This window comes from Zerene cesonia, chromosome 17 (genome assembly GCF_012273895.1).
Source record: "Zerene cesonia ecotype Mississippi chromosome 17, Zerene_cesonia_1.1, whole genome shotgun sequence".
Lineage (NCBI taxonomy): Eukaryota > Metazoa > Arthropoda > Insecta > Lepidoptera > Pieridae > Zerene > Zerene cesonia.
Window position 1 is genome coordinate 5100953 of NC_052118.1, and position 14841 is coordinate 5115793.

A 14841-nucleotide genomic window follows, 5' to 3' on the forward strand; every position below is an offset into this window, starting at 1 on the left:
AAGAGAAATACGGCACTTATACAGAAAATGGCCCTAGGGCAGGAAGCCACCCTCCGCCCTTTGTTTTTCCACCGCCTATGACCAGCTGAGAATTCCACAGTAGTAACTAAAGGATAATAATTAATTTCTATAGCAATTTCAAACATCATGCGAAATACCCTTGTGAACACAATTTCGGTACGGGGTACCATAATACGAAATATGATACTCAATTTGATGTTACATGTAATATAAACTATCTATAGTTAGTCAGATGGTTTTTTAACATAACATCATACATATATTATATTAGCTGTTCGGCTCAGATTCACCCGTGGTACATATATGGCCTATGTCACTCAGTGAAGTAAGAGCTTTCCAAAGGTGAAAGAGTTTTGAAATCGGTTCATTGGTTTTTGCATGAAAACGTTACAAATATACAAAAACACAAAACTAAAGTTTCCTCTTTACAATATTAGTGTAGATAGAGAAAATAAATCGCTAAAAAGAGTCTGATATTGTTAATTTTTAGAAATAATAATGTAAATCAATAATATAAAATGTTATCACGAAAACTTGAAATAAGCAGCGATTTTAAATAAATACTATGCGAGACACTTCCGCTGTGTTCGCCGCGCGCGTGTTGTCTCAAACCACAAGAATTTCTAAATCTTCATAAGATAATGGATTGTTCCTCAAAAGAAAAGAACCTTCCGGGCTTGGAACTTTGTTGAATTCCTGACTCGTAATTAATAAAATTACTTTTTGGGAGCTTTTCTCGACTTCAAAGTATTTTAGCATAAAGGAAAAAGTTAAGTAGATGAATTATTTTTGAATGATAAAGGGAACAATTTTAGGTATTTATTCACTTAGGATCTCAGTTGTTTTTCAACTTATTTTCCACCTACCATATATATATTGCTGCTAGTAACAAGTTTGAATACACAAACAATGTTTTTTTATTCTTTGCCTGGAATCACTGAGAATAAATCTACCTAAGAACTTTGTAAACGCATTTAGCGTGTTCTAACAAGCGTTGCAATTGATCTTCAAGATTTATGAGATTTCTTTTAATGTTTTATCTCCGTGAGCTTTTCTTTCCATTATTTTTTAAGCCAAATCGAAAAGTTTCAGTGTCACATTTATACAGATTTCTCTTATTATATAAACATAATGTAATGCTAAAGAACTCAGTTCTTAAATGGTATTATTTTATTCTTCTTTTTTATATAACATTCATATACATATACCATATATAAACCGAATATATACAAATTAGATAGATACACCTACTCACAACAATGATACATAATCAAAATGAGTTTCTTCAACAAATGATGACTATTCAGACCAAATTAACATTTATAGAATGAATTATCTCTGACCCTATCCTAAACTTAATAGCGAACTGTTTCAAGAGGTCACTCGAAGCCTTAATTTCTCAGTAAGTAAATGGTGTCCAATTGTATTAGTGAAAGGTCGGTGGCTTATCTATGTGAACAGACGAATGATAGGACCCGCATGAGGCGGCTGACGAGCCGGTGCAATGACACTATAAATACAACTGATTTCGTTTGTGAATACCCCTATTTGACATTTCATCGCTTAATTAGTCCTTTTCATATAATTTACTACAAAGTTAATATTTTCACTTCGCCAAACTCCTGTACACTGCACTCTTTGTACACTCACGTACTCGATTTTTAAAATCATATGCGTTTCTTTTATTTACATGAAATATTTTGTTCATTGTTGCCAGATATTATAGCCCTCGCTCCCTATCATTTTATTATTTACCAGCGGGACACAGTCATGACTTTATAATGTATCAATATTGCCGATAAAGCGTCCCACCTGCCAACGTTCTCATAACCACCTGTCACGTTACCAACATTTATAATAATTTTATCGCATTTTCCCTAAATTCATGCGAAAATAATTCTGGCTACACGAATAGAAGTGAAAATATTTTAGTCAGTAACTGACTAGTTTCTTATTATTAAAATTCATGTTCTAACGTACATAGTACTCAGGAATCACGTACGTATCCAACGGTTAAAGATTTTTAAAATCGGTCCAGTAGTTCTTAAGATTAGCGCGTTCAAACAAACCTTCAATATTGATAATATTATAAATAATGATAACAATATTTATAATATTATGTGAATTTCATTGATTACTAACGTTGTTTTCTTTATTATAGCCATTTAAACAAACGTGAAAGAACTTATAAAAAAATCCACGCAAATCTTATCCATTACCCACTTTGCAAATGTAAATCGGCTTAATAGAATAAGCCCGACTGTTTTTGATTCAAGAAAGGTAATATCAGGTGCCTCCCTCGCTTTCGAAAAACAATAACCGGGGAACATTGCGCTGAAACCTTTATACAAAAGAGTCCCTCAATGAAGTTGCACGTCGAAGAATTTCCATGCAATAACGGGCATCTCACCGAGGATTCTCGTAGAGCGTGCCCGATGATATTGCGTACTCTAGGCTTGCTTTCTAATAACACCAACGATACCGCTTGTGCAGGAGAAAAATACGAAATGAAATGGAAACTCCGCCCGCCTTGCTACCAATCTATGTTATCAATATGTTATGTGAAACGGTTCCTTTTAAGTGTTCCTATTCTGTTGTTGTATGTTGAGATAAAGTATTTTTGTTATGTAATCGTAATATAATATTTCTTAAATATATGGATGGAGAAATAATATTTTTAACGTGCCTACGTCAATATTCAATTTAATTATAGGATACACATGTGAGTTTAAGCTATAGGTAGATTTGTTTGTAATAAATACATCTTATTTACTTTTATTTTAGAAATTCAATTGTGAAAGCGACCTTGTCTTTATATGTTGTTTCATCTAGTTCTATGTTTGTATTTTACCTTTGAAAAACCAACTCTCAAATATAGAATGAATTTTTGACTTTTGCTATTTAAGTAGCAATGTTTAATGTTTTAAGAGCGTTGTATAAAGACTTTTATATCTCATTCAATAAAAATAGTTTTAACACCAACATAAACGTAAGTCTCCGGAGAATCCTAAAGTATCATATGATTGAGTATGGAATACCCTTGCCCTTTTAAACAAATATACCAAGTTGCAGTATTAAATGAAAAACACTTCTCTTATTAGTCAGTTTACTCAGTAAAAGCACTCACTATGCCAAGTTCATTACTATGGAAATCCATTACCAGATGATTAGTTGATCATCGGCTTAATAACGGGAACGTGCCAGACATACCGAATGCTAAATATGAAAACACGTTTATGGCATATCTAGTGGTGCATAAAGCTCAGCAAATACCGACGCACGGCCAGACTAATCACATTAGAGGCCACCGCCAAAGGTAATGTCTATGATAACCTAAAGAGCATATGCAACTCTGTCTGCCACGATCTATGGGTATAGTTATCTTATTAATCTCGACTGATAAATAAGTTTTGACTTTTAATTTTTAAATGGTTATTATTTTTAATAAACGTACCTACTATTCAGATTATAATCTTATGTTTGAAAAGATTTATTAAAAATAATAAAAAAAGATTCAAAGTTTATTATGTCTAGAGGAACTTATTTGAACTTAATGGAACTTATATGTCGTTAATGGAAACATCACACCGCATTCCGAGAACAGATAAATGTAGACAACGTAGACGATATCCAATAGATTATTAATCAAAGTCTATCCTGAGCTTCATCAACGTCTTAGTTAGCATGACAGAAGGATGAAAACTGGAGGAAGCCTCTCCAGCAAGTTTACGTATAAAGTTTTCCTCATAAGCTTACCGCAGCGCTCCCCTATCAATTGCCATGCCACCCTGCCCCCTCAATGTTCCACTAATGATGCCACTTGTTAGGGCTCAACGCGGACCTTCGACCGTGTCACCCGATGAATAACAAATTTTGGGCTGATCCCACTCTCTAGTCTACTGCAATTGCGATTATGCAAACATGCTCTCTTTATAGCTTCATATTGACAAACTAACAAGAAAATTCCATAAATATAGCGCATAGAAACAGAAGAAAACTATAAGAACAAACATAAAAATGTATACGAGTATTACTCGTGCCATAGCTTAACTACGTAACGCAGATGTGCCAATACGATATTACTAATAAAGTTTAATAACGCGTTCATTTACGTGGTCTTAATATATTTTTAGGGAAGATGTATTTTACTGTACCTATTGCTTTATTATAATTGAAAAAAAAATTATTTAACTACATGTAGGTATAACTAAATCATTATTATAGAAAATATAAATATGATATGATGAATAAATTTAAATATGATAACTGTAATGTTTTGAGTGTGGTTAGCCTATTTTAATTTCTAGCCTCCTAACTGTCTCCAGACATAAGAATCATACCACAAAATCAATCTTAATGACGCGAAAAAAAGACAAACAAACAAGCACTTTCGCATTATATATATGTTAGCAACGATTTCCATCTATCTTTAATATATAAAATTCTCGTGTCACAGTTTTCGTTGCCATACTCCTCCGAAACGGCTTGACCGATTCCTCAGAAATTTGGTAAGCATATTGGGTAGGTCTGAGAATCGGCTAACATCTATTTTTTATCCCGATATTCCTACGGGATACGGACTTACGCGGGTGAAACCGCGGGGCGCAGCTAGTTCTTTATATAACTTTTATTAAAAAGTGCAGTGTTGGTGATCGTTCTTATTTACTTCCTCATTATGGAATAACATTATGTATTAGCGTAGGTAATAACTTTCATTTATGCATATCGCCACGCTTAACTAAACGATGACTTCACTATGTAAGCTTTCATATAAATTGTATCAACTCACTGTCAAACTGCTGCGTTGCTTGGGCCAGCAAGGAGGCAAACACCCTATCGTCCAACTGCGGCGGTTTCTGCGGACGATCGTCATCACTGCTGCTGTATCTGTCGCCGCTCCACTCGAGCGACCGCTGACGCCGGACACTGCCAGAGTTCGGGACAGCGTTAGGAAATCCTCCTGACAGCCCGCTGAGCGAACCCGCCTTCGTTCTTCGCCCCGGCCGCTCCATTTTTGACGCATTCATGTCATGTTGTTAAAACGCCTGCGAAAGATTTACCGTGTCAGATATATATTTTAACATTTTAATAATAGCGCTACACACACACACACAAGTATGTAATACACATAAGAGTAACTTATAGACCGCGACGATCGTAATTAATTAATCTGGACCTTATATTAAAATCCAATCAACATTTTTTGCATTAAAGATCATTTCATCCAGTATATCTCATAAACTTTGCGTTAGCAGAAATATGAAAAACCATATTTCATTATATTATCATAATTATGAAATATTATTTATGGCATTGATCGTTTTGGTATATCAGTTCAAGAAAATCAAAAAAAGGGTCAAAAAATAAATATAATGATCGTTCAGGTTTGGATCATTAGAATAAAAACTAGTTAATCGTTAATCGTGTCATACACGGATCCTTTCTTATATGTATTTGTTTAAATTGTATAGTACCTGGATGACCGAGCTTTGCTCGGTTTAACTTCGTGAAGTTAGATTGTTTATAAGCGTTTTTTCCAAGATCGTTTAAGCATTTTTAAGTGAACACGTGCATTAAGAAGACACAAAACAATATAAACAATTAGTCTAACCTCAAAGCAAACACTCATTGACTTCGTTACTTAACAAAGCCATCTGCTGGAACTTTAATTATTCGCCAAAAAATAGTATTAGTATTATCATTCGCCAATAGATGTCAGGAAGAGTCGCTAAGTTTAAGCCGATAAAACACGAATATGACATTTTCTAAAAAAGATTCCTAGCTAGATCGATTTATCGCCCCCGAAACCCCCTATATTAAATTTCATGAAAATCGTTGGAGCCGATTCCGAGATTCCAATTATATGTATATATATATATATATATATATATATACCAGAATTGCATTTAAAGATATAAGATAAGATACATATAGTGTATATGAATATCTATAAATACGAAAGCAATAACTATTTCTTTTGAATGTGTCAATCAACTAAATTAGAGGCGCTCCTATTGTTAGACCTACTCCTAAAATTTATATGGGACGCCTTTGTATTTTCAGAAGCCAAACTGTTTGCCGTTTCCCAGTTCTAACAAAATACAAGTAATTTGGATAACTAGAGCAAAGTATAAATTTCTATTCATCCAACCGTATTTCAGATTGCATCAGCATAAAACAATTAACGTCAGTATTTTACGAAAATACACGAAAAGAGGAAATGTATTAACCGCTGCATTTACATATTAAATAAACATGATAAACAATTACCCATTAGCATCAATGAATAATAGGTGTATAATACTTAAATTAGTGTATAATGTAACCACTTCCATTAAGCTACTAATTATATTTCGTGCTACAGTGAAAATTATACATTCAAAGTATGTGAAGACTCATCATACGTAATAACTTTTATGATAAAAAAAGTATTTATGTGTAGGTGTGCCACAGATAAATAAATTATTAAAAAATGAATAGCTAAGCCAAATCGCACAGCTTCGTTGCATTTGCACCAAAAACCCAAGTGTATAAATATAGGTATTCAGCCTTTAGAATAAAATAAAACATTATGAAAAATTTAATAACATTATGTAATAATAAAAGAACAGGCCGAAGATGTAATTGTACAATTGTTTCCTTAAATGCCTCTTTAATATGCGTCGGAAAAGTCGTGTTATTAGCGTAACAATTAATCGCTGTATAATGTTGAAATTGCTACCAAATATCGGCAATATACAAAATAATATCCAATAACAAGCGCTATCGTATATCGAGGTAAGCATAAATTATGCCACGGTTGAAATAAAAAAATCGAGACGATATTTTATCAACATGATAACGACATCGTGAACAGAAACGAACAACTGTAATAAAGAGCCTACAAGTTGTTTGGTTAGCGACCCAACATAAATAGAAAGTTAGTGAAATGGTGAGGGTGTGCGTGTTGGAGTCCTAATCCATCGGATTGTGCTCCGACGACTCCCGTTTTGCGCACTAAGAACGAAAGATCCCACGTTATTTCTTATATTGATTCAATTCGAAATGGCTTCCAATTGTTGCAATTTATGTTTACAGTTTCATTGTTACGACCCTTATAATGAAAAAAAGTTGTAATTTCGAAAAATAAATCAGCATAATCGAAAATTGGTGACAATTTTCTTTTGGGGTGGTAATCCTCTCAACTTTGAACACATGGTTCATTAAATAAAAATACAAAAGATATTGTATCAGAAAAAATTTAAATTATTTACATTGTAGAGTATAATTTTTTCTGAAGGACAATTTACTATTCACAAATACTACATTTACGAGTAATTCTTTGTAGTACGCTGTAATGGACGAAAATATTAAGACAGTGTTACGAAGTTTAACGTGCTTTATACTTTTGATCATCATCATCATCATCAGCCCACTGCTGGGACATTGGCCTCCTATGAGTGTTAATATTATATCTTATATGTGATTTTGATTAATTTCGTATAGTATATTAAATATATCACCGTTAGATTATATTCTACTCCCGAGTTTATAATGTTTCGAAAAATAGTATTTATACTGATTTTAATAGAATGCATTTTGGGTAGATTATAGGCTATCGATGTGCAAGTTTTTAATTGTGAAATGGGCATTCGATATAATAAGTTATAGTTAGTTAGTAAGTTAGGCTAGGTTCGGTTTATTTAAAAACTATAGAAAAGCAATGCCTATTAAGTAGGACTCCATCAATTTGCAACCTGATATAAGATAATCCTCAGCAGGTTTGGGAAAATGTAATTCTCACCATAATACATAACTGCAATATTTTCACATTCTTGTCTAATAAAGACTTTATTAGTACAATTAATTAGTAAAATTATTCACCATTTTCATAAATAAAGAAAAAAATATATACTCCAAAACTCATTTAAGTCGTTATTAATTATTTGTAATTAATAAAAGCTAGCACAGATTCAATGGCGTATGATGGACTTGGTTTTAATATAAAATGGTGCTCTGTTTATTCGCCTATGTCGCAACGTTAATAAATTCCCTGCTTCCTTTAGCTTTGCTCTGATACCGGTTTTAATATTTACTCTCATTATACATATTCAATATGCTTTATTAAAGTGTAACGTTCGTACGTGAATGAAATTGGTTTTTTGTCATCGAGTAAACTCGCTTTGATGTTAACTTTACATTCCCCAAGGCTCTGAATTATACGAGTCTTCATGGTAGGTATTGAGTTTAATAAAAATAAGTCATTAACGTCTTTTCATTTAAACATTGATATAAATACAGACCTACATGTCAAATTTACGCCTAAGTGTATAGAACATTATGGGAGCACGTTAGAATGACTGTTGAATGACTGAAAAATTACTGAAAAAATGTATTTTTATTAATATTTTATTTTAACTGCAATTGGTATCATTATTGCAATCATATCTTAGCATTTTCACCGTATTTTCTTGCAATGATTGTAAAACCGAAGTATATAGAAATTTAACTCTATCTTAAAACTTTTAAAATAAACACATATTCCTTACGCTTTGTTCTTCTCGTGCTATGGGAACTCCACGAAATACCTACGTCCAAATAACAATGAGATGTAATGACCAAAAACAAAAGATATTAGGAGATACGGCGAGATTGTGGTTGCACGTCACGTATAAAATAAGCGTGAGCCCAATGGGGAACAAGACAAGCATGAAAAATATGAGCTGTACGCGGCCCTGGCTGTATTAAAACTGCATCTTAAACTCATAGCGACTCCACGACCTAGGCTTTAACCTAAGCGATAGAAGCGTGTATTCAGTAAGTCTTTCTCATATCTTATACACGTTGGGAAAGAAATCTTCAGAAAGCACACTTGACTGCGTTTGCATATAGTTTACTTACGTTACTAGTCATAGTGTATCCTAATATACGATCGGTTACTATTCGCTTTTTATTTTTCGCAATAACTTCAAATATATGTTTTGCGTCATGCTAAAAGAAAATAAAAATAAATGTCATTAAACCTCCTTTTTTGTATAATAAAGTTGCTGTATATGAGAAAATATATAAATATGAATAAAAACTTTTCTGAATAAAAACTAAAATCGTAACGCATACGCTTCCTGTGTTACAGTAAAATTAACCTAAAACATATATTGCTAAGTTATAAAATGCGGTATTGACATGAAATTTATAAATCGAACGTTGTAATAAATTTAATGATAACAATCAGAAGAATTCGTTCTAGGACGTGAGCCCCAAACTCCCAGCTCGTATCGGTGCACCAAAGGATCGCATTCTCATCACGTAAGTGGGCTAAAACACACAACAAGCCGCGAAAGAAAAACTTTTCCATCGAAAACAAACACGACTCATGTAGTTTGTTATCTTTATAAATTGAGTTAAAGGTGGAGGCGTTTTTAATTTCGATTTCGGTGAAGTTACGTGAGAAGTTTAAACTGCTATCATTTTTGCGGAAACCACGGATTGTGTAGCTATAATAGCAAATGATAATGAATTTTTACATTGATTCATTTAAAACATCTTGCTTTTCTTATATGAAGGAAAAATAATTTAGCATCATATACATAGCTTATGTCGTAGCTATGAAGTAGTACTACGGATGCTACGCTATATCGGAGCGAGTGGTAGTTTATTTTCGTAGAATTACTAGTTGTCATTTATCAAAGATCATAATGAAATAATCTCATTTGTTCAATCATACTTCTATTTGATTATATCAGAATTTGCACTGAATTTATGATAACGATATATTGTAAATAAATTAAAATATACCTTCCATACTGACTGGAAGAAATGGCTTATAGACATAAGGCCGCCAATTATATATAAAATCCTTTGTTAGATTTATTATCATCCTTTTTGTATTGTTTATGTATTCAATGAAGAATAATTAAATATATGACTGTCTGTGTCAGTCTATAATGATGCATCTAAAGCCCGTCTTACTCCTGAGGAATTATAAACAATTGGCAATCAACGCCGCGCTGCTGTTAAATGCAAATGAACAAACAGATCTATATCACAGTATTGAACCACTTACACTATTATAGGAATGTATCGACTGAGACAGATATCAACACTGTATTAGGAGTTAATTAATTTACGACGTGGCACTAATTACATATCCAATAACATAACTCGGATTAATATTCCATTAGGGTGAGACACCGCGTTGTAAGTATTATCCGATTTTATTGGGAAATTGGCTAACCATCGATTACAAACGGATCGTTATTTCTCACACCCAAATAAAAAATAATGACAATAATTTTTTTTCACTTTGATTTTGTATATAATATTTTGATATGATACATAATTATAATATGTTGGAAATAGTGATTCGGATCATTTGCTTGCAATTATTACGCTATTATTTCATTAGAATGAAGTTGTATCATATAAATAAACATGTAATGTAAATTTCAAAACTTTAAAATATTTAAATTGTTATTATTCGTTTATTAACATTTTTTAAACGGTCAACCAATTTTTTTCTTGAATCCTGTAACCCCTATATTAAAGTCCATTAATCATATGGGTATTGTAGATGTTACATGAGCAGTTATAAGCAATACCTGAATGCAAATTGTAACAGCTAGTAGGACGCAACTACAGACTAACTATATAATGTAATTCCCATCAAATGTCTAGTAATAAACGTATGTTGACAGATCCAATCTCTATGACTATTGAGAGCCATGGCGCTATAATTGGATATACGTTGAAGGCTGTATATAACCAGTAGTATGACGTCCACTAATGTAATCCAGCGAGGACCTAATCTGATATCGAGACGACTCAGGCATGGACTCCTAGCTAGGTAATTGGGTTGCGTTTAATCCACAATGCAACTTTAGACTCGTTCTCGTTGTTACGCTCAATATAGCCTAGAAAGCTTAGCTAACTACCGAGCTCAATTTACAGACATGCATCAAGTATGCACCTATATTTTCTGTACGGAATGCAAATGAAATACTTAACGACTTTATCGAATATTTAGTTGCAGAGTTTAAAATGTTCTTCCTCTGAATTTATATTTTATAGCATTTATACGTAACTCTGTCTTTAATTTTTATAGTTGTAGAGTTAAATGTATATTCAATCGGTCGTTGAAACGTTTGTAACCAATTAATCTTAATAATTATGTAAAATTATGTTATGTATTGGTATACAGCAGTGGTGGCTCAGTGGTGAGGACCTCGGACTTCAAAATCGATAAGTCGGGGTTCGAGACCGGACGAGCGCGCAGGAAATAAATTGATTTTTCAATTTATCTGCGCATGTAGATAACATCCCCACTGCTTAAACGGTGAAGGGAAACATCGTGAGGAAACCGGCATGTACAAGAATTTAAAGTTCGACGTCATGTGACATCTGCCAACCCGCACTTGGCCAGCGTGGTGGATTATGACCTGAACCTTCATAGGAGGCCTGTGTCCCAGCAGTGGGAACATATAAGGGCTGATGATGATGATGATGATGATGATGTTATGTATTTGGAAAACTTATTAAAACTGATTAAGACATCAGGTTATCTTCAAATGTATTGAACACGAATTTCTGTCATTCAAAATTGTATCCTTCAGCATTTTCAGTGTTATCAATGCACGCATACTTAACAAATGTAAAGAATAACAAAGTAACAGCGTCGTATGTGGATAATTTAACGGTCTGATAAAAACAATCACCTGCGTCTCAGTGGGTAATTCCATTCCAATCTAAATAGGTACATGGCCCGTTACCGAATTTCCTTTGAGATCTCAAGCGTGCACCCTGAGTGCTCCGAGCCGGCACGTCTCCGAACTTCGGAATTTCAATTTTGAAAACTTTTCCAACAAGGGCCGATATTGACAGCGACCATCAGAAACCCACTTAGTGACACAGGTCATCTTTATGACTTTCTGTCCTATATCCATCTACAGATAGTCAAATGAAATCTTTTAGCTCGAGAACCATACGATTAATTGGTTTTTTTTTATATGTTTAAATGGGGTGCACGGGCTGCTAAAAACATCGATATCTAAGAATAATTGAAACAGATATTATTATTTTAACTTCTTTATTCGAAAATATACAATACTAGCTGCGCCCCGCGTTTTCACCCGCCGTAAGTCCGTATCCCGTAGGAATATCGGGATAAAAAGTTGCCTATATGTTATTCCAGTTGTTCAGCTGTCTACTTACCAAATTAAATTGTAATCGGTTCAGTAGTTTTTGCGTGAAAGAGCAACAAACGCACACACATCCTTACAAACTTTCACACATCCTTACAAGCATTTATAATATAAGTAGGAAGTAGGATTCTAGAAAATACCTAATAAATTCTTAAAAAAAAATGACTGCTTTAATACAACACTTCAAGAATGTGGTTAATAATAAGAGTAAAACCCTTTTGAAATGACATTTAAATGTCAATTTAAGTTTTATAACATTGAAATTTATTTATAAAGAAACCGATTTAAATAAATTTCGAATAAAATTTTGCATTAGACCCAGCTTAAAAGAAATATATGATTTTAAAGGCTTGATATAATGGTCTTTAAAAGAACTTAAGACACCTGCCACGCGTTTTAATTATTAGATAATTACGAGAGAAACTGAAAGAAATTGAAAATGTAAGCGTATTTTTGAAATATTTTTATGATGATGATTAGGCCCAATTGAGAGGTCTAGGTCTGAAACCATAAAAATGGTTTATTTATTGGAATGATGTAATCACGCGTTTAAAAATTATTTAATGATTTTATACTTCGTAAAACAATACTATTATAGTATTAAGTTATCTGTGGAAAAATTGTAAACAACCAGAAATCATGTCTTTCCTGTTTATTACAATATTATTCATTAATAGATACGAAATGCATAATATTTTTAGTGTAAGATAATGAGGACTGTTTATCGCATGTAAAACTTAAAAATATATCATTATGAGGGCCTTCAATAATCATTCTATTGTCATACGCATCGAACATGTGATAAAATAAGTGATTAATTAAATGATAGGTGTATAGACGAAGGAAATAATAGTTGTAGAAAGCAGAGTCAACTATACAACCCTAGCGCCACAATAAGTAATTAGTGCGTCACTCCGCGGCAGATAAAGATCAGAGGTACACTTTAGAAAATACTCTTTGGTGCTTAGTTGCAAGAGATGCTATTACATTCGTCTTTTATTTTTTTTTGTATACTGTTGTATGCAACTTTAAAGTTCAGCGCCATCTATGATAAAATAACGGAACTACGTTACTTCTCGTAGTTTTCACTGCCACCTAGCGGCAAAGTCTTGAACTATTATTATTCGTAGGCCACTTAACGAATTTTATAAGAACAAATTTATACACTGCCAACATAATATAATAACAGTAATAACTCTAGACTTCCACAATTTAACTCTTGTGCATGAAATACTCAACAAGAAACGATTACAGATTAATATCATCGTTCATAGTTATGATAATTATTCATAAATACGTAAATTTTAAACGTGGAAACGCATAACATTGATACATATCATATTGTAGTGTGTAGTGTAAGTAAATAGAATAGTGGGCCACTTTTGTAGTTATTAGGTAATAATATTTGACGTTAGGTATGGTTAAGAGGTGAATGGTTTTGGAAAAACATTAAATGGTGTAAATTCGTGAGTACTCGCATTCCTAACTATAATATTATAAATGCGAAAGTGCGTTTGTTTGTTTTCTTTCACTTCGCAACGGATGACCTTTTGGCGTGATTTTTGTCTTTAGATGGTTAGGAGGCTACATAGGTGATAAGCCTGTTATAAACCGCGGTGAACGTTTCTATTGGAATTTCCACTGACTATGCTAGCGAAGCTGCCGTCGGAAGCTGGCTTAAAATAAATATTTGGATTCACCTTTTATATAATTACTAACCGTGCGCCCCGCCTTCGCCCGTGGTACATATATAGCCACGTCACTTTCACGATTGAGCTGCAGCTTTCTACTGGTGAAATAATTTTTGAAATCAGTAGAGTGGTTTTTGCGTGAAAACGTTACAAACATACAAAAATATAAAAATTTCCTCTTTATAATATTATACCGTTATCTCGTGGAAATGAAGCATTTTTCCGGAGTAAAAAGTATTCTGTAACACTCGGGAATAATGTAGCTTTCTTTTGGTGAAAGAAATTTCAAAAGCGGACTGGTAGTTTCGGAGCCTTTAGGGTACAAACAAACAAACAAAAGAACTTTTCCTCTTAATTATATTATACTAGTATAGTTACTTATAGAAGTAGGTCGAAAGGCACTTTTGTAATGGGGACAATCTAGCCAAATGGTTAAAATCATTCAAGATACTTCGTCATTGAATGTGCCATGGAAAGAAATACCCTAAAGAAAATTCTGCCTTTATAAATTATATACCAACATCATTTTTTATAGTTAATAGAGAATGTAGGTTTTATTTTCATTTAAACATATGCGAAGCTCGTAATTTAGAATTTGTTTCATTATTTAAAGCTGCCTTATAAAAGGTAATATCGTAACCAACGCCAGCAATTCTTGTTCTTTTCACATTTCTAAGAAAAATAATATAACAAGGCATTAAGTAACAACAATATATTGCGCTTAATAATATATACGGAAAGCCACATGAATACATACTTAATATTCTTAGTTTCCAAGAAAATCTAGACGTGTTGACGATTATCTCGCAAAATCTTGTAGACTAAGATAAATTGTTTTTCCCCAGTATAACCCGACGCCATTTTCACATCGTTAGCTACAATAAACACAAATTGGTTACATATAGGGTGGTATATACGTGCGATTTATCAGGTAGAAAGTTTATTTGTACAAG

At 33.0% G+C, this 14841-nt stretch overlaps 1 protein-coding gene across 2 annotated transcripts in view; it reads right to left on the reverse strand.

The window, feature by feature from the left end:
- The window catches only part of LOC119833662 (teneurin-a), a 213835-nt gene that overhangs the window by 157140 nt on the left and 41854 nt on the right, over positions 1-14841 (reverse strand). For both annotated transcript variants that reach the window (XM_038357777.1, XM_038357778.1), the window contains exon 2: positions 4811-5066. In XM_038357777.1, coding sequence (XP_038213705.1) covers positions 4811-5048 — 238 coding nt within the window. In that variant the 5' untranslated portion in view covers positions 5049-5066. The remainder of the gene's footprint in view (positions 1-4810; positions 5067-14841) is intronic.